This window comes from Miscanthus floridulus, chromosome 10 (assembly GCF_019320115.1).
Source record: "Miscanthus floridulus cultivar M001 chromosome 10, ASM1932011v1, whole genome shotgun sequence".
NCBI classification, from domain to species: Eukaryota; Viridiplantae; Streptophyta; class Magnoliopsida; order Poales; family Poaceae; genus Miscanthus; species Miscanthus floridulus.
In genome coordinates, this window is record NC_089589.1 from 26,969,268 (window position 1) to 26,995,632 (window position 26,365).

The 26,365-nt window shown below is 45.3% G+C and overlaps 1 protein-coding gene across 1 annotated transcript; it reads left to right on the forward strand.

The window, feature by feature from the left end:
• The first annotated feature begins 11,854 nt into the window (after positions 1–11,854).
• Positions 11,855–25,269, forward strand: LOC136489886 (5'-3' exoribonuclease 3-like). The gene is made up of 23 exons (XM_066486396.1): positions 11,855–12,219; positions 12,733–12,838; positions 12,968–13,044; positions 13,130–13,321; positions 20,996–21,115; positions 21,230–21,292; positions 21,464–21,613; positions 21,683–21,847; positions 21,974–22,051; positions 22,136–22,246; positions 22,321–22,386; positions 22,468–22,554; positions 22,688–22,783; positions 22,846–22,941; positions 23,048–23,118; positions 23,352–23,480; positions 23,564–23,640; positions 23,720–23,760; positions 23,924–23,998; positions 24,083–24,219; positions 24,316–24,420; positions 24,518–24,593; positions 24,700–25,269. The coding sequence occupies exons 1-23, from the start codon at positions 12,019–12,021 to the stop codon at positions 25,078–25,080; spliced, it is 2,700 nt and encodes an 899-aa protein (XP_066342493.1). The 5' UTR covers positions 11,855–12,018; the 3' UTR covers positions 25,081–25,269.
• Positions 25,270–26,365: the final 1,096 nt, after the last annotated feature.

Consider the following 26,365-nt stretch of genomic DNA (forward strand, 5'->3'; position numbering starts at 1 on the left):
ATTTAAAAATCATAAATTTGAACCGTCCAAACTTTCTCAAATGGAAAGTTGACCAAAACAACAATTGTAGATCTTTTTGAGTTTAACAAACTTGGTATTCAAAACTTTTCAATTTGAAGTCATTTAGAGTTCATAATACTAGAGTCAAAGTGTTGTTTTTTTATTTAACCAAATTTGACTTGGTCAAACTTGCTCAAATGAGACACTAAATGACCTCAGATGAAAAAACTCTGAATACCAAGTTTGATCATCTCAGAAAGATCTACAATTGTTACATAGCTCATTTTCCCATTTGAGAAATTTTTATCAAACACTAGTCACAACTTCTTGAATCTCATATATACTTTCTAAAACTATGTCACACACTTGTGAAATTTGAACTACATTTTGTTCAAGCTTTCTCAAATGAAAAAATGGCCTATATAAGGATTGTATATATTGATGAGCTTAACAAACTCGGTATTCAAAACTTTTCAATTTGAGACAATCTAGGGTCCCGAAAACTAGTTTGTAGGCGTCGAAATTTAAAAATCACAAATTTGAACCATCCAAACTTTCTCAAATGGAAAGTTGACCAAAACAACAATTGTAGATCTTTTTGAGTTTAACAAACTTGGTATTCAAAACTTTTCAATTTGAAGTCATTTAGAGTTCATAATACTAGAGTCAAAGTGTTGTTTTTTTATTTGACCAAATTTGACTTGGTCAAACTTGCTCAAATGAGACACTAAATGACCTCAGATGAAAAAACTCTGAATACCAAGTTTGATCATCTCAGAAAGATCTACAATTTTTACGTAGCTCATTTTCCCATTTGAGAAATTTTTATCAAACACTAGTCACAACTTCTTGAATCTCATATATACTTTCTAAAACTATGTCACACACTTGTGAAATTTGAACTACATTTTGTTCAAGCTTTCTCAAATGAAAAAATGGCCTATATAAGGATTGTATATATTGATGAGCTTAACAAACTCGGTATTCAAAACTTTTCAATTTGAGACAATCTAGGGTCCCGAAAACTAGTTTATAGGCGTCGAAATTTAAAAATCACAAATTTGAACCGTCCAAACTTTCTCAAATGGAAAGTTGACCAAAACAATAATTGTAGATCTTTCTGAATACCAAGTTTGATCATCTCAGCAAGATCTACAATTGTGAAGTCATAACATATTACATAATATCCGTCTCTAAAACATAATATATTAAACATGCATCGTTGTATCATGCAGGCACAACAGTGAATTTCTTCTTGACGTATGACCCTTGGTTATGATCTTGTCGTAACCATGGAGTGTCTTCATCATTTAACATGATGCTTGGATCTTTCTTCACTATGAAGGGTGGAATTCGGACATTTCTTTCGTAATCTTCTGACATGTCTGACTTGTCTTCAATTCCCACTATATTTATTTTCCCAGAAAGAATTATGTGGCGCTTTGGCTCATTGATCATTGAGTTGATGTCTTCGTTTTTTCCTCTCTTTGATTTTGTAGACATGTCTTTCACATAGAACACCTGACTCACATCGGCAGCAAGGACGAATGGTTCCTCTTTGTACCCAATATTGTTGAGGTCCACTGTTGTCATTCCATACTCTTTGTCGACTGTTACCCCTCCTCCGGTCAGCTTCACCCATTGGCACCGGAACAAAGGGACTTTAAAATTAGGTGCGTAGTCTAGTTCCCATATCTCTTCTATGCGGCCATAATATGTTTGTATATTCCCATTTGGATCTGTTCCATCTATGCGAACACCACTATTTTGATTGGTGCTCCTTTTATCTTGGGCAACTGTGTAAAATGTATTCCCATTTATCTCGTACCCTTGGTACGTGAGGATATGCCACGATGGCTGCCTAGCCAACAAATACAGTTGCTCATCAATATTGTCATCGCCTTGACATTCTTTTCGCAACCAACCACTGAAACTTTCCATGTGCTGACGCCTAATCCAAGCTTCAGTCTTCCCTGGAAATTTGGATCGTAAGAACTCCTTATGTATCTCGATGTACGGATGCACCAATGACGAGTTCTGAAGAACTGTGTAGTGTGCTTTATTGAAATAATCATCTTCCATGCCAATATATGTTTTCTTCCCTAAAGTTCCTTTACCACTGAGTCGCCCCTCGTGTCGTGATTCGGGAACACCAATCGGGGCAAGGTCAGGAATAAAGTCAACACAGAACTCAATGACCTCCTCTGTTCCATAGCCCTGGGCGATGCTTCCTTCAGGCTTAGAACAGACTTTCACATATTTCTTCAAGACTCCCATAAACCTCTCGAAGGGGAACATGTTATGTAAGAACACAGGTCCAAGAATACTAATCTCCTTCACCAAATGAACTAGGATGTGTGTCATGATATTAAAGAAGGATGGAGGGAACACTAACTCAAAGCTGACAAGACATTGAACCACATCATTCTGTAGAGTAGCTAGTTCCACTGGATTGATTGCCTTCTGAGAAATTGCATTGAGGAATGCACATAGCTTCACGGTGGCTAGACGTACATGTGGAGGTAGAATTCCTCTTAAAGCAACTGGAAGCAATTGCGTCATAAGCACGTGGCAGTCATGGGACTTTAAGTTTAGGAATTTCTTATCTGGCACATTTATTATACCCTTTATATTGGAGGAGAATCCCGATGGGACCTTGATGCTGCTTAGACATTCGAACATGTTGTCCCTCTCTTCTTTGCTAAGCGTGTAGCTAGCAGGACTTAAGTAATGACGTCCATCATCTGTCTTCTCTGGATGAAGATTGTCTCGTTCTTTCATGCCCTGCAAGTCCTAGCGTGCTTCAAGTGAATCCTTTGGCTTCCCGTACACACCCATGAATCCTAACAGGTTCACACAAAGATTCTTTGTTAGGTGCATCACGTCGATTGCGTTGCGGACCTCTAGGACTTGCCAATAGGGTAGCTCCCAAAAGATGGACTTCTTCTTCCACATGGGTGCGTGTCCCTTAGCATCTTTGGGAACAGATTCACTGCCTTGTCCCTTTCCAAATACTACTTTCACATCCTTGACCATTGCGAGTACATCTTCCCCGGTTCGGTTATGAGGCTTCTTCCGATGGTCTGGCTTACCTTTAAAATGCTTCCCTTTCTTTCTTACTTGGTGATTCAATGGAAGGAATCGACGATGACCAAGGTACACGACCTTTCGACATCTTTTCAAATATATACTGTCAAGGTCATCAAAACAATGTGTGCATGTATTATATCCTTTGTTTGTCTGACCTGAAAGATTACTTAAAGCAGGCCAATCATTGATTGTTACGAACAACATTGCTCGTAGGTCAAAGTGTTCTTGTTTGTACTCATCCCAGACACGTACACCTGGTTTGTTCCATAAAACTAGAAGTTCTTCAACTAATGGCTTCAGATAGACATCAATATCGTTGCTAGGTTGCCTCGGACCTTAGATGAGGATCGGCATCATAATGAACTTCCGCTTCATACATAATCATGGAGGAAGGTTGTAGATACATAGAGTAACTGGCCAAGTGCTATGACTAGTGCTCTGCTCTCCAAAAGGATTCATACCATCTGTACTTAAGGCGAACCTTAAGTTTCTAGCCTCATTTGCAAACTCTGGAAATTCCCTGTCTATCGCTCTCCACTGGGACCCATCAGCTGGGTGTCTCAGCATATTGTCTACCTTACGGTCTTCTTTATACCACCGCAACAACTTTGCATGGTCTTTATTTCTGAACAAACGTTTTAAGCGTGGTATTATAGGAGCATACCACATAACCTTGGCAGGGATTTTCTTTCTAGGACGTTGTTCACCCTCGACGTCACCAGGATCATCGCGCCTGATCTTATACCGCGATGCTTTACATACCGGGCATTCATCCAAATTCTCGTATTCATTGCCATGGTAGAGGAATGCAGTCATTAGGACATGCATGTATCTTCTGGATTTTTAATCCCAATGGGCAGACAACCTTTTTTGCTTTCGTACGTAGTGGTGGGCAATTCATTTGGCTTCGGAAGCATCTTCTTTATGAGGTTCAATAAATTCCCAAATGCCTTGTCGGATATACCATTCTTTGCCTTCCATTGTAGCAATTCCAGTGTTGTACCCAGCTTTTTTTGCCCCTCTTCGGCTGTCGGGTATAGCAACTTCCTATGATCCTCAAGCATGAGCTCGAACTTAACTTTCTCTTTTTCACTTTCCCATTCTTGTTGTGCATCACGAATGGTATCGCCAAGAGCATCACCGAGATCATCTTCTACCGCTACCTCTTCTTCATCTCCCCCCATTGTAGTATCATCAAAGGCACCATACTGAGCAATAATGTCATCAATGTCTAAATCTTCTCCTTCACCTTCTTCCATCATGACTCCGCTTTCTCCATGCTTAGTCCAACATATATAGTTTGACATGAAACCTGACTTAAGCAAATGTGAATGAAGACTCATTGAGCTTGAATATTCCTTTAAATTCTTACATAGGGCACATGGACAGCACATGAAACCATCCCGCTTATTTGCCTCGGCCACACCTAAGAAATAGTGCAAGCCCTCAATAAAGTCTTGGGAGCGGCGATCGGCATTGTACATCCAATGGCGTGACATAATCTGTATTACACGACAAATTATGAAAACCTTGAACATAATTTAGTATTTTATTACACAACATAAATGACATACACACGGTTGATTAATTAACTAAGTCTGGCTACAACGTAAGCAATCCCAACTATCACTAAACAAACTAAAACTACAATGCACTTCAGTAACATAATTATTTCGTGATCGTACGCAACTAAAACAGACAAATCATTCTTCTGTTGAATATCAATAAGCTTCTCCTACTGGCTCACTGCCCCATCAGCAGCAGCCGCTATCTCAAGCGCACCCAAATTCTGCACGTATGTAGCATAATCTTCCTCCCAGTACCAACCATCGCATCCATTGCCCTCCCACTGTAATTAAAGCCAAAAAATATTTAGTCAAAAATATTCAAGAAAAGCAGGTCAATTAGCCATAAAGATAAAATGCGTAAGAAACTCACATCGCGATCCGGGCACTTGTAGAAAACACGGCCCTTGTTGGGTCCCTGTCTCTTGACTCGGTACTCCATCACAATCTTCTGCTTACACTTGCCGCAGATAATGAGAGGGAGTTCTGGCCTCAGTCGTTTCGCAACCGAACAAGAGGCCGATGATCCAGTACCAGTTGTCATCTACTTTCTATACTTATTTTTGTAAACTAGTGTAAATTTCATATTTTCTAAAATGATATATTTAAACAAAACTAGTATGGATTTCACATGTTTCAATAAATAACCACCCGTACTAGTTGACCTTGCTTACGTGATCATCTCGGCCAGCATTTCTCCATCGGACGGCACCGTACTTGGCTAAGGAAGAGCTCCGATTCTACGACAAAGGGAACACGGTCTTCCACGACCATTGCAGCTCTCCCTCATAGCATCAAAGTTCCTCCTTGACGTCCGTTACCGCTCGGCAGAGAACATGTTGGCCGAGCTGAACACGGTCCGCAAGTTCAACTAGTACGGATTTTCTATAATTTTCTAACTATTTACTAAGTTTTTCATTTCATGGAAAATTTAATTCTAAAAAAAGGCATGATTTCTAAGTAGTTCATTTCATGGAAAAAATAATTCTAAGTGACCTGCTCGATATCGGCGAGCTCGCGGACGTTTAGGTTGCCGAGGATAGTAACATTTGTAGATGACATTTGTAGGTCTGAAGTTATCAAATATCCATCAAATTATAGCTCAAAAATATGTTTCAATAAATAACCATCCGTACTAGTTGACCTTGCTTACGTGATCAACTCGGCGAGCATTTCTCCACCGGACGGCACCGTACTAGGCCAAGGAAGAGCTCCGATTCTACGAGAAAGGGAACACGGTCTTCCACGACCGTTGCCGCTCTCCCTCGTAGAATCAAAGCTCCTCCTTGACGTCCGTTACCGCTCGGCAGAGAACATGCTCGCCGACTTGAACACGGTCCGCAAGTTCAACTAGTACGGATTTTCTACAATTTTCTAAGTTTACATATAAAATCATAATAAAGTCCAACATATAAAGTTACACATGCATCTACATCGCAAAATGAGATAAGCTCCTGATAAAACATAAGAGGATTAAGTTTGTTACCTCCAAAATCGAAGAGCAACACCAATGGAGGGGGAGAGAGCAAGAACAACAGCAAGCTGAAAAATAGAGGCAGTGAGTTTGAATGGAATGGCTCGGGCTCGGGGAGGAAGAAATGAGCTGAATTATAGGCCGGGATTATTAGTCCCGGTTAGGGATCCAAACCGGGACTAAAGATTAATCTTTATTCCCGGGGCATCACCCAAACCGGGACTAAAAGCTTTAGTCCCGGCTAGTATTACCAGCCGGGACTAAAGGTTTACCTTTAGTCCCGGTTGGTAATACCAGCCGGGACTAAAGGCCCCTGCCCCGCGGACGACCGTTGGGCAGGGACCTTTAGTCCCGGTTGGTATTACCAACCGGGACTAAAGGGTCCTTTAGTCGCGGGGGCAAAAAATGCCGAGGCTAATGCCAAATTAGGACATCGTTCTAAAGTCTGTTCTCTAGTAGTGCCAGTTCGGAATTGAGTTGTATTTTGATGCGTTTTTTCAAGGGATTTTGACCCTCATTGGATAAGACCAAATCCCTTCTTATAAATATAATAAGGGGCACAAAAAATAATACGGGATACGACCGATTGAGGTGATCAACATATACAATCATAAAAAAAAACCAGTTTATTCCATGTCTGTCTTTGCTCTAATCTCTTCTAGTCACCCCCACGGTGGATAGGTGCTTAGCATCATCGCAGGGGTGGCGCAGGCCAACTCTGCCACGCATGGGGCCGCGTGCTGAGCTGGCGGAGGTGGTCGAGTTCGCTGGACGAAGACGAAGACGAAGACGAAGACGAAGACGAAGAGCGGGATTGATGATTCGGACGCGGAGGGGAGGTGGTCGTGCCTGGATGGACCGATGGACGCGAGCCAGCCAAATTGAAAACGAGTTCGGATTTGATTGGCGTAAGCGTAATGGCCCTGACGTATTCAAGTTAATGAGGTGATATGGACAGGAGTAGCATTTCTTCATTCCCTGGCTGAATGGTTGTTCGTCGGCAGCTTGCCTGCGAGTTCATGTGACTGTAATTTGTTGGTGAGATTAATTTCTGACCCATAAGAAAATGGTCGAACTTTGGAGTGATTCCTCATTCTTAAATTTAATGATCAAATCATTAACCCCGTTCGCTTCGCTGAAAAAACAAGTCGAAATATCGTTTCGGCTGATTTGTTGTGAGAGAAAAACACTGTTCCAGCTAAAAAAGACGGATTATAAGATAAGCGAACATGACCATTGCTTGATGCATGGTGGGTTGGCAAATGGCAACGGGCTGTTTTGCATTCTAAAAAAAGATGGGCATACATGCATGCATTTTTAACCCTGTTATGGGTCTGTTTGGCAGGGATTCACCACTAGAAAAAGTGAATCTGGATCTAGGATTCAACGTGGATCAGCTCCACCGTGGATCTTAGATCCAGCCTAGATCTACCAGGGAACTGTTTGGCTAAGGTAGCAGCTCCAGATCCATGCAAGGGCATTTTCATTAGAATGACTAGAATTGCCCTTGGACTCTAGTGTTCTCTCTGTCTCACTACCAACCTGGGCCCACGCATCAGCTCTTCTTTATCCTCCTATCGAGCAGAGCACATTGCACGACAGGCAGGCGCAAGGTGGCGGGCGCGGGCGGCCTCGCCGGGCGCGGCCACGGCAGACAGGCACGAGGTCGGTGACCCCGTGGCCTCATCGGAGTTGGGCGACGAACTGGGCGATGCGGATCGACGGTGCGGGGTGGACGGTGCTCCAGCGGTGTGGGGCGAAGGGGCGTGGCCACGGCCGAGGCACGGGGCCGGCGGAGGGTGAGGGCGAGGGCACGGTTGCCGGTTGGGGCTCCGGTGGGGCACGGTTGGGGTTCCAGTGGTGCGGGCACGGGGCCGGCGAGCGCGGTCGGCCGAGGACAATGGCGAGGGCGCGCGCGGTGCCAGCAAGCGCAGCCGACGAGGGCACCCGATCGGTGAGGGCGCGATTGGGGCTCCAGTTCGGCGTGAGCCCCTATGGGGATGGGGCACGGCTCCAGTGGTGCTGGCACCGAGTGCGGCCACACGAAGAAGAAAGGAAAGAAAGGAAACACAACAAAACGTTATTTGTGTGACCAGTGGCATTGGTGGATAATTTTTTCCAACTCTACCAAACTTGAGTTGGTGGAGCATCCCCTGAGGAGCTCCACCAATTTGGTGAATCTGGCCTCTAGATCTACCATTTTGGTGGATCTAGAGTGTTTGGAAAATTTTTGGTGGAGTGGAGCTGAAAATGATGAATCTGGAGCTGGTGAATCTCTGCCAAACAGGCCCTATATAACAACCACAGTTTTTTTTTGAAACAACAATCACAGTTATTAGTGCTGGTGGCGTGAGATGAGATGCACAGTTTCATTGATGGTGGTGGAACAAGAAGCACAAAAACGTAGCCTCCTGGAGATGCATCATGCTTTGTTGTATTGTTGGGCTACACTGGGCCCTGCCTTATTCGTTGGGCTTGCTCCAAAAGCCAGACAGACGTTCAATTTTTTTTTGCTAGCGAAAAGCCCAACCAACCCCGAGTCCTGCCCAACCAACCCCGAGCCAGACAGACGTTCAATTTAATTCCTAGAAGGGTGACTACAGCCCCTACAACAAACCACTTAACGACAACTGACCAGAGCACAATCTTTTACTGTAGCAGATTTGACCGACCGTTTTTTTCTTCTAAAAATCTTAGATACTTCAAAGTATATAACATTAATCAAGTATGTAAAATGAAGAATCATATATGTGAAAATTTGATGTATCTAAAAATCTTTTATAAAAAAAAACGCATGATCAAAATTGCTATCGTAAAAGTTCGGTGACAAGTAAATGAAAACGGAGGAAGTACTACCATAGGAAATCAAAGGCTGATCGACAACACCCGTATCCTGGCCATTGTAGGCGACCATGTACTGTAGCATAGGGAACAACTTTCTGTCTTTCTTCCACTAAGGTTTATTTTTTTTCCCCCGCTTTATAGAAAGTAAAATAACGGTTCATACAACCGGGGACTCCAGTTTACAAAAGAAAAGCTTGAGCCAAGCAGCTCAGCCTAGACTCCTACAGCAAGAAACAAACTTCGCCTATGAGGCCAAACAGAAAAGAAAACACATGGCTCCGTTCGGATAGTATGGTTCTGGAGGAATTTGGATGGTTTGGAAGAATTCTGCAGGAATTTGTGAGAGGAAAACACTGTTCCGGATGAAAAAAAGAAGCGGATCAAGTCGGGTTCAAGGAGACGCGAACGGCGCCAGAAAGTGTTTTGAGCCTCTAGCTTCAAAACAACCTTACAGACTGACCCAGAAAAGTAGCAGCAAACAAACCGCTACCAAGCACCCTGCCTAAACCAGCTAAAGGAAGAAACAACAACTAAACCCGGTCATCCTCAGATTAGCCCTTCAATCTCCATATCCTTGTTCGCTGCCAGAAATCGTGCAGCCAAGCCTTCATAGTCCTGATCATGTCCTCCAAGAAGTTGACTTCTCCCCCCTTGAATAGCTTGCGTCATTTCTGCAGTAAGGAAAAAAAATTATAGAAGGCTTCATTCGATGAGCCCAGGAAACTCTTTTCAATGCTCATCTTGTTGCGTATAGTCCAAATGCCCCACAGAACAATAGACAAAACAAACAGCTTAGCATGATATTTATGAGAATTGAGGGGTATCCAATGATCAAACACCTCCTGTGCATTTGTTGGAATTTTATTCCACCCTAATGCCTCCTTGAAACACATCTAAATAGTCTCAACTAGAATACAATTGAAAAATATATGATCAGTGGTCTCTGGACTCCCACACAGATAGCAGTTCCTACTCCCCTGCAAATTCTTTTTCTTCATATTAACTCCAGTTTGCAATTTGTGTTGGATAAGCATCCACATAAAGACTTTAATTTTCATTGGAGCTTTATTGTACCAAAGTTTTTCCATTCTCTTATTAATCACACCCATAAACATCATGTTTCTATACATGGATTTAGTAAACTTCAGATTTTTCAAAAACCCAGTTATGATTGTCCTCCAAACCATTGTTTTGTAGTTGAGAATTATCAAGAACATCCATCAATCTGTCCCATTCCTCCATGTCTTCCACTCCTAAAGATCTTTTAAAACTAACCTTCCACCCATCCCCTGCCCAGCAGTCTGCTACTAAACAGGATTTATCAGCACAAATATTGTATAGACTAGGGAACTCTAATTTCAATGGAACCCTCATCACCCAGACATCCTCCCAAAAGATAGTTTCCTACCATCACTGACTGTAACAGTTAGACCCCAATTTACAGCACTTTTTGTTTCTAGCACCCCTTTCCAGAATTGTGAGCCATTATTAAACTCACATTGCTTGATGGATCTCTTTTTAAGGTATTTCTACTTCAGCAGATTATAGCATAAATCATCTTTATTAGCTTTTATCATCCTCCACACCCATTTTCCCACTAGAGCTTCATTCATCACCCTTGTATTCATGATTCCTAGGCCCCCATATTCTTTTGGGATACACATGTTCTCCCATTTGACCATATCATACTTAGATTTATCACTTGCCCCTTGCCCGAAAAACTTGGCTCTAATAGAATCCATTTGTTGGTGAACACCTTCTTTCAATTTATACATCCCCATTCTAAATATAGGAAGATTACTCAAGGAAGTATTAGTTAAGATCAGTCTGCCCCCTGAGGTCATGTTCTTGCCCTTCCGTGGTTGTAGTTTATTCCCCATTTTATCTATGATTTTCCTGATACCTCTAATACCTATGGGCACATCTGAGATTGGAATACCTAAGTAAGTCATAGGAAGCTTCCCCACTTGGCAATTCAGCATGTTTGCCACTCTCAGTTGTTCCTCAGTTGTAACCCCCAGAACAAGAACTTCAGACTTGTGGTAATTGATTTTAAGCCCAGTTAGCCACTCAAAGCAATATGACAAGAATTTCAGGTTAATGATTGACAAGTCACCATGTTCCAGGAACAGAATGGTGTCATCAGCGTACTGTAGATGAGTTAAACCCCCTGGACAAGAAGTAGGACCAAACCTTTTATGTGGCCTTTCAACTTAGCCTTGTTAAGGATGTGTGCTAAGGCATCTCCAAACAAATTAAAAAGCAGGGGTGGTGATAATGGATCTCCCTGTCTCAATCCCCCGTGAGTCTTGAAATAAGGCCCATTTTTCCATTAATGTTAACACAAAATTTCTGTTCTTAACAGTACTCATTATCCAACTGGTAACCTATTGATCAAAGCCTTTCTTTACAAGAACTTCTTCCAAAAAAAACTCCAATTCACGCTATCATAAGCCTTTTGAAAGTCAATTTTGAAGATCACCCCTTGTAACATATTTATGATCAGAGCTTTCATTTGTACATGTATCTCCTTATACATTGTACTAGTATGCTTCCATTGTTTCGAAATCGAATGATGAATAGTTCAAATAATTGATAATCTTGATAAATAGTTCCACATGAGTGATGTATGACTGCTAATTCTTATGGACATGTACTTGCGAATGTTTCCATTCTATGTATTATGCATAGCATGTCTGTTTTGTTTTTCTGCAGGTACTTCCAAGGTTCCCCGTACCGTAGTGCTGAAAATTCATCTATGCTTAGTCTCGAAGGCTCCTCTGGTTCGTGTTCGATTCGGTCTTTTCAGTGGGACCGTGGGACCCAGAGTAAAAGAACGAAATTCGTTGTCGGCTTCACACCCGTTAGCTGTTTCCTCTGCTTTCCCCTCGCTGGTAGCGCGCTACCACCAACTAGCTCAAATCAATCGCCGCAGGCAGCCCGCCCCCGTAGACAAACTCAGCGCCACACAAGGGCGGACGATCAGATCGCCTGCAAGTCTGCAGGCTGCAGCTGCTGGCTAGTTGCCTTGCCCCCCTGCATGCCATGGGGGTGCCATCCTTGTACAAATGGCTCGTGGGTAAGTACCCAAATATCATCGTCGCCGCCAAGGAAGACGAAGGTGGCGCCGGCACATCGTCGTCGCTGGCGGAAGCCTCCACAGGGCCCAATGGCGTTGGCGTCTACCACAACCTGTACCTGGACATGAACGGCATCATCCACCCCTGCTTCCACCCGGAGGACCAGGTATATTATATGTCTGTAATTAACACACTCATAATCCTCCTGATGGATGGATCCAGTTCCTCATCAACTGAATCTCTTGACGAGCTGGTATTTGTAAACGTGATGGATCATGTATGTCGTCTAGTAAATGTCACGTTCCTCAACTCACACATCGTCCTGATGTATGGATCGATCCAGTTCCTCAACTCAACTGATGTACTCCCTCTGTCCTTTTTTATCTGTCGTACTCGCTTTCCAAAAAGTCAAACATATTCAACTTTAACTAAATATATATTAAAAAATATTAATATTTATAGTACATAATTATTATGATTGGATAGATCTTTGAATTTATTTTTATAATAAATTTATTTAAAGATACAAATGTTGCTAATACTTTTCTATAAATCTAGTCAAACTTAAAAAGAATTTAACCGGCACACATCTCACAGCGACACTTAGTTAGGGACAGAGGTAGGATCTCTTGACAAGCTAATAAATGTCATGGCCTCATGGAGACGCGATGCAATGCAGGTGTGCCCGCCGACGACGTTCGACGAGGTGTTTGCGGCCATGTTCGAGTACATTGACCGCCTCTTCCGCACGGTCAGGCCTACCAAGCTGCTCTACTTGGCAGTAGGTACGTCTGTACTATATACTGTATACTAGTACATGTTTCAACCGTATTTCCCGTTTTTTCCCGTTGTCTTTGGCGTTTGATACGATACAACGAATGCGTTTATTAATTTCTTGTTTGAACTGCGTGAAGATGGTGTTGCTCCCCGCGCCAAAATGAACCAGCAGAGGTCCAGGCGCTTCAAGGCTGCCAAGGACGCTAAAGATGCAGTAAATTACCCTTAATCGTCCTCTGGATTTGTTTGCTGCTATGCATGATTTGCAGCAACCTTATGTTCGATGTTATGATTTGCAGGAACTGGAGGAGAAGCTTCTGAGAGAGAAGTTCAGAGCTGAAGGGCGGGAGGTGCAGACGCAGGAGACAAATGAGGTTTCGGATCCCAACGTCATCACGCCAGGGACGGAGTTCATGGAGAAGCTCTCCAAAGCCCTCGAGTACTACATCCGGTCCCGGTTGAATGGTGACCCCGGGTGGAAAGGCATCAAGGTTTAGTAGACGATGAGGCCAATGTTTCACCTTCCCATTTTTGCATTGCTGCAGTAAATATCTTATTCTTATGACAGCTTTTATTTAATATTTTAATTTTTTTTGAACGCAATGGCAGGAGCTCTGCCTTTCAATTAAGCTGGGGAAAAGAGAGTTTATGTACAAACTAAAGCAGTCGAGGTTAGAAATACAAACCCCCCACAAGCATGCAAGTTAGGGAAACGCACGGCCCAAAAGGTGAGGGGGCATCGGTTACACATAATCGAGTGCTCTCTTCCTTTGCTCTATATCTTCCTTTATCTTTGCGGCCACCTGCGGCACCGTCTGTATCTTGTTGTCGAAGATTCTCCTGTTTCTCTCTTTCCAAATGTTCCAAAAGCTGTAGATTACTACCCCGTTAAGCCGCCTACGCTCTGATCTTGGCACTTTCATCGCCACCTCTTCCCACCATGATCTGATATCGGTGGGTTGCACCTGGGGTTGCTGCTGGATCTGAGTGAAGTTCTCCCACGAGAGGATTTGATTCCAAACCCCCTTAGCGAAGGGGCAACATAGGCATAGGTGGAGGCCGGTCTCTAAAGGACCATTGCAGAGCACGCATTGTTGATGGTGTGGCCACCCTCTCCTCTGTAGGTTTTGTGCCGTTAGAATTTTATCTTGCACTAAGATCCAGGCAAAAATCTTGCATCTGTTCTCCACTTGCGCTTTCCAGATCAACTCTGTACTGAAGGGGACGAGCGAGCCTCTGAACTGTATTCTGTAGGCCGAGCGGGTGGAGTATTTCCCATCACCGGTCCACCGCCAGGTGATGGTGTCTTGGACACCCTGCTGTAGGTGCACATCTTGTATCCGTATCCAAAGGGACACAAACTCCTCTATGTGGACAGCCGAGGTGATTTTCCTTTGTAGCTTGCGTATCCAATTGTTGTTCCGGAGCTCCTGTTTCACCGTTCGGTTTTTTCTTGAAACTAGGCAAAACAAGTGTGGTGCTAAGTACCTAGGCGCGTGTCCATCGAGCCAATTGTGGTGCCAAAACCTAGTCTTTGCACCGTCCCCCAAAGTTATAATGATTGAGGAGTTGAAGAGGAGACGGTCATCATCAGAACATGGGAGCTCGGAGCCGTTCCAAGGCTTGGAGTCGTCCACCCATTCCTGCCAAAGCCATCTTAACCGAAGGGCTCTCCCAAACCTATCAAGATCGATGACGCCTAAACCACCCTAATCTTTTGGTCTGGTAACTGTTGGCCAGTTAACAAGGCAGTGTCCGCCATTGGCGTTCTCCTCCCCCTTCCAGAGGAACGATCTCCTGATTTTGTCAATCTTTTTCTTAGCCCATGCAGCTAGAGGAAACACCGTCAGGTGATAGGTTGGCATGGAGGAGAGGACAGATGTTACTAGAGTGAGACGTCCCGCTCTGTTAAGCCATCTTCCTTTCCATTTGGGTAACCTCTGCCCGATACGGTCTATGAGAGGTTGCATGTGTATCTTTTGCAATGCTCTGATGTGGAGTTGTAGGCCCAAGTACTTGCAAGGGAAGGTCCCTCTAGAACCGGTGAAGGGTGAGAGGACTTGGTCAAGATCAACGTCTGCGCAGCTGATTGGGTGCACCGAGCTCTTTTGTAGGTTGATATGTAGTCCCGAGAATGAGCCAAAAGCGTGTAGGATGGATTTGACGGCTTGAACATCGTCTTTTGTGGGGCTGATGAAAATGGCGGCATCATCCGCATACATGGAGGTCCTCCATTTTGCCGCCGTGATTGGTAAGGGGGTGAGTATCCCATGGTCGGTTGCCCGGTCAAGCAAACGTTGAAGCAGGTCCATAGCATGGGTGAGAGTGGATCTCCTTGACGGACGCCTCTGGCATGGCTAAAAGCGGCACCCTGTCGCCCATTAAACAAGGGTGTGGAAGTGGATGTACATAGGAGGATAGAGATCCATTCACGCCATCGATGTCCGAAGCCCATGGCTTGCAAAATCTCGAGCAGGTACCCCCAATGAACCGTATCAAAGGCCTTGTGGATATCTAGTTTCATGAATAAAGCTGGTATCTTTTGCTTGTGCAACCTTTGAACCGCGCCCTGGACGTAAAGGAAATTATCATGGATGCTTCTCTTTTTTATGAATGCGCTCTGACAGTTAGAGACAAGGTGGTTGAGTCGAGGGGCAAGTCTATTAGCTAACACCTTAGAGAAGATCTTTGCAATGCTGTGGACGAGGCTGATGGGTCTGAAATCAGTAACTCTTGTTGCATCTGTTTTTTTGGATAGAAGGATGATGCAAGCCGAATTTAGCCATTCGAAGCCCTGGGCATTCAAGTTGAATAGGCTGTTCATGGCCGCCATTACATCATCCTTAATGATTTCCCAACATGCTTTGAAGAAGGCCCCCATGAATCCATCCGGTCCTGGTGCTTTGTCGGAAGGCATGGAATATATAGTGTTTTTTATCTCTTCCTAGGAGAAAGGCAACGCTAGGTCGGAGAGATCGTGTTGGTTGTATCCAAGGGATTGCCAATTTAGTGTGAAAACTCTCGGCATCGCGGAGCCAATGTGATTTTTAAAATAATCTCGAATCACTTTTTCTTTGTCTTGATGAGTCACCGCGATCCCCCCATCCGTATGTAGACTATGTATGTAATTCTTTCTCCGGCGTGCGTTTGCTCGAGTGTGGAAGAACTTTGTGTTAGCATCCCCGCAGTGAAATGTATGTTAGTCTCGATCTCTGTCTGATTCTTGATTTTTCGATGGCCGTGAGTCTAGTGCTACGGGCTTTGAGGCGGCGACATAGGTGAAGTTCCATGGCAGTAAGCAGCCTATGCTCTTGGGCTGCTTCTAATTGTAGTAGCACTTCTTTCACTATGGCGAGCTGCATCCTTGTATCCCCTATCTTCTCTTTCTTCCAACGCTTGATACCTTTTGCCACACGCGCCATTTTGATATGCAAGCGTTTGATCGGAAGAGCGGTGGTGACCGATCTATTCCAAATGTTCTGGACAAGATCTTGGAAGCCATCCATCTTAGTCCAGTAATTTTCAAAGCGGAAGGAAGTGCTATGATTGTGTTCAAGTTCTCCCTGGAGTAGCAGCGGTGTATGGTCCAACATGAGCGATGGAAGGGAGTGTAAGAAACACGATGGGAAGGACAGCTCCCACTCGGGGGTACATAGTAGTCTGTCGATCCTAGTGAGCGTGGGTTTTTCCTGTTGATTGCTCCAGGTAAAGCGACGGCCATTTAGCCTGATTTCTTTGAGCCTCAAATGATCGATCGTCGCTCTAAATGCCCCCATGAGACGTCGGTTGAGATTGGCGTTGTTCTTATCTTCCGCCTGGTAGATGAGGTTGAAGTCTCCCAGGATGAGCCATCTATCATTCTCTGGCGGCAGAATGTTTTTCAGTTCTTGGAGGAATTGAAGTTTGGCCTCCTCCCCTTGCGGACCATATACCACCGTAATTTGCCACCTTGTTCCATCTGCCCTCATGTTGATCTGCGCGGTTATAGTGTTTGCGGTAAGTGCAATGTCGAAGAGGTCGAAGAAGTCTTCGTTGACCACAAGGAAAATGCCTCCTCGTGTCTGTTCCGCCGGGAGCACAATATAGGAGTTTTCAAATTTTGCTCTGACTGTTCGGCGAACCACATTACGGTCCATAGCTTGCATCTTTGTTTCTTGTATACATACAATGGTGGCGCCGGTGGTTCTCACGAGCTCACTGGCCGAGTCCTGTCGGGCGCCATCATTTAGTCCCCTGACGTTCCAGTTAAGTAACTGACAATTCATCTGTGCCATATGTGAACCAATGGGCCCCTATCTAAAATATTTCTTTGGAAGGAGACAAGTAGGAAGGCGTCTGTTGGTTCAGCAGAGGCAACAGGCACAGAGGTAAGCACACAGAGGCATATGCACCGAGATAAACACACATAGATTACTAAAGCATCAACTTGGAGTGGCCGATACAACTGAAAGCCGCTGGCTGTCGGCACAATGATACAAAGCACTCGCTTCCTGCTCGCTGAGTTCTTGCTACATCTAACTACCAGCTGACGGTTCATTGCCGTGGGGTGGGTTGGTGACTATAGGCCTCTGGCTGTCGCCGAACCCAAGCACCATGACTGGATGGTCACAAAAGATGTGGAGCTCCAAGAGCTTCCGCAGTGGCAAGCGATCACTAACATTATTACATCGGTGAACCCATTTGCGCCAGTAGGCATCTAGGCGTGCGGCAGCGCCGCCTCCGCGTCGAGGCCACACAAAACTGTCATTGCCTTCACGGCGTCGTCGTTAAGCGGTCCCTTGAACAAGCTGAAGTAGCGCAGCAACGCGTCGTCATGGGTGAGTCCTTCCCTGTCGAGGATGCCCAGTCTTTTCATCAGCACTAGCCTAGCCTTCGCTTGGGTGTCGCCCCTTGGCCAATTCAGGCGGCTATGCGGACGTTCCTTCGCGCCGGGACCAGTGGCCTCTTGCGTCGCTATGGTGTGCTGTGCTGGCACGCCGGGACCTACAAGATGGGTGGAGGCAGGGGCTGTGAAATCCCCTGTAGGAATTCAGATACCAGTGCAGCATTGGCAGTCGTCATTTGGCCAACATTGTTTACCTCCTCGGCGTTGGCATTCTGTTCCGACAGCAGGTGGTGAAGGCCATTTGCCATGCATGTGCGACTGGAGCAGGTGCTGGCCATCCCGCGGACACGGCGCCTAGAGTAGACGACGCCAGGGCTGAAGTGCACCACCAGGGCGTTTTTGGCCGGCTGTGCGTGCACGCGGTGCGTGCGAAGAGGACCTGACTGCCTAGCGTAGACCTGGCCCGTGCGGAAGCATCGATCAGCCGCGAGGCACGAATGCTGCTGTGTCGCAACGTCATGGTCGTTGATGGGGGGGACCTGTAGTTCATTCATACATGAAGGAGATACATTTCCGGTCAGGTGCACCGAAGAGTAGCTGTTCGGTGGTGCGTCCGTGCCTTGTGCAGCGGCACCAGGAGGGTCGTTCGGTTCGTAGGTTGGAGGGGCAGAGACCGAAGGGATGAAGGGCAAATCGTCGCATTGACTTTGTTTTGCATGCACCTTGGGAGGACTTGGCGACGGGTGGTGGTTGTTGCCGTTGCCTCCGTTGAAGTCAGGTGACTTGCAGCGCAGGCGCGGCGATAGTGATTTTGAGCGCGGCGTCTTGTTCCTCGGCTTCGAGCGCGCGTGCCTGTGCGGCCTCCGGTGGGGCGCCCTTTCCCTGCTTCGGCCCCTGGTTCTGCGGTGGACATCAACCGGGCGGATGGCGAGGTGCTGTCGAGCCCCTGTGCCAGCGTCTGCAGTGTCGCCTTGGGTCGGTTGCCGGGCACCATGGCTAGCTGCGACGCCGCCTGTGGTCGTCTGGTGAGCAACACGGCCATCCACGTCGTTGTGCAGTGGGCGTCAGCGGCCCCCACGTTCCGGGCTGTGGTGTCGATGGCCACTGTGCCTGGACACTGAGCGCTCCCGCTCACGGTCCTTGGGTGCCCGCGAAAGGCTTAGGGTGAGCCGCGAGTACCATTTGTCCCCCTGGCGTTCACGGCGGCCACGATGGTCACTGTCGTCGTCACGGTGGCTGCCATGGGTGTCAGCCGGAGGAGGGTCGTGGCGGTCGCGCGGCATCCTTTCTCCATCCACGATCCCGTAGTCCCACGTGTAGACCCGGGGAGCAGCCGCATGGCCGTCTCTGTCCGGAGGGTCCTCCACCATGTCAAGGTGCACCAGCACCCTGAAGGTGAGTCCCCGGCGGCCGCGAGCAGCCTGCGAACTGTGGGCCTCTGCCTTCCTACATGACAAAGTCAGCCAGGTTACTTTTGGGATGTCGGACGGGTTGTGCGTCCATGCCCAGATGCAGAGAGCCCTGGTGTCGGCACGGTCTAGCGAGGTCTTCTTGACGTAGTCGAGGTCACAAGCTCTGGCGACTGCCCTCTTGGCGATGCTCTAGTTCCAGGCGTTGAGGGGGATGCCCTCGAGGCATAGGCGGACGCGGTACTTGAGGTCGCAGATGTCGTCGTGTGTCACCAGCTGCCATGGCCTTGTGTGGATGTCGAGGTTGCGATAGGGGAAGGTCCCCCGCGCCACCGCTTCATCGCGGTGGTGGCGGTGCTTGAAGTCGACGAAGAAGTCCTCGGGCGCATGCCTGATGACGGTGACATCATCCAGACGAACCGGAAACTGGTGGCAGATGGCCCTCTTGATGAGCTCCGGCTCAGCCACCGGCCAGTTCCCCCCTAGCCAGGCCACCATGCCATGCATGGAGAGGCGGTCGAGCTCCTGGTCCATAGTGTCGACGGAGAAGGCCACGGCACAGGTGTCCAGGGGATGAACAGAGGGGTCCCCGGGCCTGGCCATGTCGCACACTTGCAGAGGTGGGAAGTTTGTGTCATCGAGGGGAGGAGGAGCAGCCTTGTGGGGGGGGGGGGGGGGGGTTGCTGCCTGGCGGCTGAAGATCTGGCAAAGCACACATTGCTTTTATGCCCCCAGCGGCCGCAAGAGAAGCAGCGCACTGGATCCCTGCAGTTCGCCGCGGCGTGGCCAGGGGAGAGGCAGCGGAAGCATTTACCTCTCAAGCGCCGCAGCAGCTCCTCGCTGAGGTGATGGTGCGCTGAAATGACCTGGGTGGTTGAGGGTGTTGAATGCGCCTTGGTCTTGAACTCGGGGAGACGCCACCAATATCTCGGGCGCACCATTGACCAGCCATCCTCACCTTCGCGTGAGTGTGCCGCACCGGCCCTCTGCCACGCCCTGGTGACAGCTCTGGGTCTCCCCCCTCGGGAAGGGAAATCCCCTCCAAAGCCGGGCGGAGACTGGAGTGGTGGAGATGAAGGCCCGGCGGAATGAGCGCTGCGCCTCTCCGTAGCGGATCTGAGGCAAGATTTGGTAGGCGCGACGCTGGCGGGGTAGTAACGCCTCACCGGACGGCAGCAAAGGGGAGAGGCGAACTTGACGCGTCTGGACGACATGCCTCCTGTCTTTTCCGACCCGGCAGCAACAGCAGTGGACGCGGCGGTGGTGGCGCCGAGGCGGAGGTCTGGCCTCGGGAAGGGGACAGTGGACGCGCCGCGAGCCGCAGCAGGTGTAGCGGGCGCAGCGGCGGGGGCGCCGGGGACCGGTCGGCGGGGATGCGGCGCACGGGGTGAGCAGTGGTGGGAGGCGTGCTCGATCTGTGGCCATGAGCCACCGCGAGCAGCGCGAGCGGGATGGGGAGGACGGCCGCGGGGAGGGGAGCGCGCAGAAACACGCGGGGACTGGGGGCCGCGGCCGGCGGCGGCAGATCTGGGCTGGTGGGCGGCGTACGGGGGCGGGGGCAGGGGTGGGGGCGGAGGAGGGGAGCGTAACGGTTCCATTCCTCTACAGGTTTCAAGATATTAGTTTCAGTGTGTAAAACGCACCCTCTGTTTTGAAATAATGGTTACCATTTGACTTTACTATTCAAAATTTGTCAACTGATAGGCTAGTGAAAATGATATTTTTAGCATTGTCAAAAGTATTTAATTTCAAATTCAACTTGTGTGTTTACAGTTACAGGTGAAATATCAAAGTGAAGAGTGATAATTTTCTTTTAATCTGAGGCATTGTGCTTTTTTTGAGTGGCTAGCTAATCACATATTTGGTCAAGATCCTGATTTTAGTCAACGTGATCATTACTTGATAACCTTCATGATACTTGCGTTCTGAAGGTAATACTCTCTGATTCAAATGTACCTGGAGAAGGTGAACACAAGATAATGTCTTTCATCCGGGGACAACGGAGCCTAGAGAACTATGATCCAAACACAAGGCACTGCTTGTATGGACTGGTACGACGGACATGGACTAACTAAATATTTGAATATTTTTCTACTGTGACACACCATTGATCTTCTGATTGTTCTTTTTATTGTGCCTATTTTACACTCCGAATATCATTACAGGATGCGGACCTAATAATGCTCGCTTTGGCATCTCATGAACTTCACTTTTCGATTTTGCGTGAGGTCTGTTAATCCATCCTTGTGTGAACTCCTAGCTTCATCCATACTATGATAGTTTTGGCAAACCGCATTTAGTTAATTGGATTTAGCAAGCAACGGTGTATTGAAGTTAAATGAAGTTGCAGAATTTTGTAAATATTGAGTTGAGAATAGCCCTTTTGTTAACTTGAACAGGATGTGTTACCGCATAATCTGCCAGAAAATTGCATCCCTCTATCTAAAGAACTGTTCAAAACTGAAGATTTCTCGAGAAAGTGTAGAGGATGGTTCCCCAAAGTAACAGAAACAGCTCATAGGCACAGGTCTCCCAAGAAACCTTATCAGGTTTGTTCCTCAGAGATGATAACAGGGTGCTTCCATTTTAATTTTTCATATAACACCATCTTCTTGCAGTTTTTGAACATATGGGTTCTGAGGGAGTATCTAGAGCTTGATTTGAAGATACCAAACCCGGTTGTCAAAACGGATATCGAAAGGCTCATAGATGACTTCATATTTATTTGTTTCCTGATAGGAAATGACTTCATTCCACATATTCCTTCAGTTGAGATACATGAGGTGTGCTTATGCCGTCTGATTCTGACAGCTTAACAGCAAACAGTATAGTTATTGTCACATCCTTTCACATGTTCCCCACTGCAAAAAAAGTGGGATTTTTTCCTTAATTTGTCTTCGACGTGGCAGGGTGCAATTGATCTGCTATTGGAAGTGTACAAACAAGCATTTAACAAAATGGGAGGCTATATTGTGAGCACCGAGAAGGTACATGCAAAATCGAACTATATTAATTTCATTGATTACTTGTTGAGTTATGTTTTGATGTACTTCTGTTGCTACCAAAAACAGTTAAAAGACAAACATGCTGTATACCTTGAAGTTTCGACGTTGGAAAAGTTTTTTCATGAACTGTCCTTGTGTGAAGAGAAAATCTTTCTTAAAAGATATGAACTGCGAGAGGTATGTTAGAAAACTTATGATCCTTTGGTCAAAGTGTACAATAGTGCCAATTGGAACTTGTTGATTACATGCAGAGGTCACAGCGCAAATTCGTGCACCAAGCTGCTGAAGAATGGAAAGAAAGAAACTATGACAATATGGTGAGGGCTATATACAGCTAAAAGTTTTGTCCTGATTACTGTCATATTCATTTTTTTAATCTCAAGCTTTCTTCTACTTAGGAAGAAAATCCTGATGGTCCAGATTTGACAGTAAAGTCTTTTTCAACAAACTGCAGTATTTCCACCTACAGCCAAGACGAGTCAGATGTAGGGAAGAGCTTACCTATTTTTTTCTACTTTTATTGGATATCTGGCAATACCTTATCATTTCTCCTAAACTTATTTTCCAAAGTCCATCCATATTATTGCTTGTTTTGAATTTGATTCTCCTGTTGCTTAGGTAATTGTAAATACCTTAGAGCTGAGGCGAAACTTAAAGGATACTCTTCGTAACAAGCAAGACCTTATAAAAAGTGGAGCCTATAAACATGACGCGGTTAGTAGCGCCTATTTGAGAAAATATTTCACATATGTGCAAAGTTTGACATGCCATTGCAGGTAAGATTGGGATTGTCGGGATGGAAGTCTCGATTCTACAGGGAAAAGTTTGGTGTGGAAAAATCTAATGAAGTTGGGAAGCTGAAGAATGACATGGTTATGATTTTTCCTGTTTCTCTGTGCAGATAAAATTTTAATACCAGTGGGCGTTTTGAAGAGACATCATATTTTGTTAACTTTCTCTATCACTGGCTTAATTTAGGTTCAAAAGTATATGGAAGGACTTTGTTGGGTGCTGCAGTACTATTTTGCAGATGTGCCATCGTGGAGCTGGTAGGATATACATATTTATGATCAGAGCTTTCATTTGTACATGTATCTCCTTATACATTGTACTAGTATGCTTCCACTGTTTCGAAATCGAATGATGAATAGTTCAAATAATTGATAATCTTGATAAATAATTCCACATGAGTGATGTATGACTGCTAATTCTTATGGACATGTACTAGCGAATGTTTCCATTCTATGTATTATGCATAGCATGTCTGTTTTGTTTTCTGCAGGTACTATCCCTTCTATTATGCTCCTTTTGCATCTGATTTTGAAGGGCTATCTCAGTTCAAGATATCTTTCACCATTGATAAGCCACTAAGTCCATTCGATCAGCTCATGGCAGTTTTTCCAAAAGAAAGGCACGTGATCTATTCTTTATTTTATAATGCACATTCTTCATCGCAATGTTTTAATTGAAATTTAAGTTTATTTTCTTTCGCAGCTCATGTGCACTACCAAAGTGTTACAGAGAACTGATGGAAAATGAAGAGTCTTTAATACATAAATTCTATCCGTCAGGTGTACTTGTTATTCTAAAGTCATCATATAATCTGAGTACCATATACTGAACTAAATGGGAATTTATTTTTCTCACCAGATGTACAGATTGATACCCATGGGAAACGTTTCTTGTGGCAAGTAAGTGATTATTCCATATATATGAGTTCATAATATAAGGCTAGGTTACCCATATTTTGATGCACATTGGCAACATGTAAGACCCCACATTGGCTAGTTGTAAAAGAAAAAAAAGAAAGCCTTCTTCACTCATGCTAGTTTTCTCGGAAATAAATTGTTTCAGGGTATTGCAATGTTGCCATTCATTGATGAAAAGCTGCTGATTCTGGCTACCAAGACGGTGGAGGACAAACTTGCAGTAAAAGAAATTGCCTACCTTCTATGCAAATTGTCTACTAGAGTATGTTGCACGTGATCGTTTTACATTGTTTTTATTTTATAGGTACATGAGATAAATAGGAACACAGTTCGGCAGGAGAAGATCTTCCTGAGGAACTCAAATACTCTACCAACTGGTGCAGCATTTGCGAAGACATCTGACTGTTTGTCAAAAAAGCTTCCGACAGATCAATCTACCAGGTACAATCAAGTCTGAACTGATGCTACGTATGCATTTCTTCTATTTCTGAGCAACTTATAAGAATGTTGCTAAATCCTAAATTTCATTCCACATAGTGAACTTGGAGGGTGGTTGTCGCCTGTCAACGACGATAGTATAAGCTGTGGTTTCTTCCGTTCACCGATAAGAGATCTACAGGACATTAGGAATGACCAGACAATGTATGTTTTCTCTTGACCCTATCATATTCAGGCAGTAATTTTCTAAGAAAAGAAGTCATCCTTTAATTTTCACTACATATTCCTGTGTATGTTTCAGATCATTCTTGTTCTTCAACCCAGAACCAGTGCAAATCATTTCAAGGCTACTTGATAATGTCAAAAAACCTGAAAAGGTATATTCAGATATCTCTTTGGCTGCACATTTCATTCGTTCACTGGGCATTTGGCACCATACCGCCAGTTTGCCATCATCTCTGAAAGAAATCATGTCTTTTGCAGACTATAACTGAAACTTGGATTCCAAAGAGGCCGCTGTGGCACACCTATCCTGGTAGCCGACCACCGCCTGAAACCATCCCAACCGTGGCAGAGCCGCAGCCGATGATCAGCGGCTTTGGACGTGGGAGAGGGAGAGCCATCACTGCCGAGACAGCGCTAGGCAGCGGCCGCGGCTACGGGAGAGGTTTCCATGGGGCTGACATGGCGCAAAGCCGAGGCAGCAGGAATGACAGAGGTGGTGCCTACACTTACCAGCCGGACGGAAGCGCTTGTGCAAGAAGAGGGCAGTACGGCCCCACGTTCCACAGGCAGCAGACGGCTTGGCGCCCAGTTGGAAATTCAGGCAGCCGTGGTGGGAGCGAGCAGCGCCGTGGTTGGTAGAACAGGAGAGAGATGTCAGGGATGCGATGAACTGATGCCTCACCATTTTGTCCGCAACAGCAGGAATGCTTATGTTGATTTCTGAAACTATGTGTGATATGTCAAACTAGAGGTGCTTTGGCACAATGTTCGCTCGTTCCTTGCTTGTTTGGATTGAGACAGAAGAATGGTTTATTTGCGTTGCTAATCTTCGGTATGTCAGCTTCTCCCATTTCATCCCGTCTGTTTTGTATAGCGAATGTTGTGTCAGGGAACAAGGCTCCCCTGAGCGAACAAATCGACTTTGCACAGCGAACTTTAGGAATCCTATCTTAATGGAACTGATTAGAGCCTTAACGGAGACACTACATTAATTCTCGCCAGATGTACTAGAAAAAAAAATAAATACTAAAAATTCTCACAATAAATAAAAATATCTGGCATTTAATTGGTACACCCTAATAATCATCATCGATAATAGTCATTGGAGCTATTATAATTTATAAATTACTCACCATCATTATGAAAAATACATAAAGTAAGCCTCAAATTTTGCATCTAAAGTATCCACCCCTGTCATTACGAAAGACAGTTCAAAATAACCACATAATTTTTATAAAAATTACTCACATGTCATTATGAAAAATAATTAAAAACAACTCTCTAAATTTACATCTAAATTACTTTTTTTTAGATAAATGATAGTTTATATCTGGCTTCATCTACCTTAGGGTAAAATCAGGCCAATTATTACAAAGTTCGGTATAGCGACCATCACACAACCCACAGGGATCATAAGCTTACAAGTAGACACTAGGACAACAAAGCGGAAAGTAAAGTTATGACTAATGAAGACCAATAAACCAAGTCAATAACCATCCATTGAAATTAAAGAAGTGCAATGCTGATGTCTCCAGATGTTGTCCAATAAGAATCAAGTGTACAGCACGCCACAAGAACTTAGCATAATAACATTGAAAAAAGGTGTTGAATAGTTTCTGGACGGTGACAGAAGCAACATTTCGTATCGCCATTCCAGCTTCGTCGTGCAAGATTGTCCTTGGTTAAGATCACACCTCTTTTTAAATACCACAAGAATATTTTTATTTTTGAAGGAATTTTGATCTGCCATAAATCCTGTGACACTCTGACCCTATTGTTAATTAGTGCAGCATACATAGATTTAACAGAAAATGTACTAGATGAATGTAATGCCCAAACAAACACATCCCTTTCCCCTGTAAGTTCACATCTTGTAACGAGGCAACAATTCTATGCCAATCCTTTAGATTTCTACCCCCTAAAT

Coding starts and splice junctions, on each gene's coding strand:
- LOC136489886 (XM_066486396.1), top strand. CDS start 12,019: ATGGGGGTGCCATCCTTGTACAAATGGCTCGTGGGTAAGTACCCAAAT. Junction 12,220..12,732: donor GCTTCCACCCGGAGGACCAG/GTATATTATATG, acceptor GATGCAATGCAG/GTGTGCCCGCCGACGACGTT. Junction 22,942..23,047: donor GGAAGCTGAAGAATGACATG/GTTATGATTTTT, acceptor GGCTTAATTTAG/GTTCAAAAGTATATGGAAGG.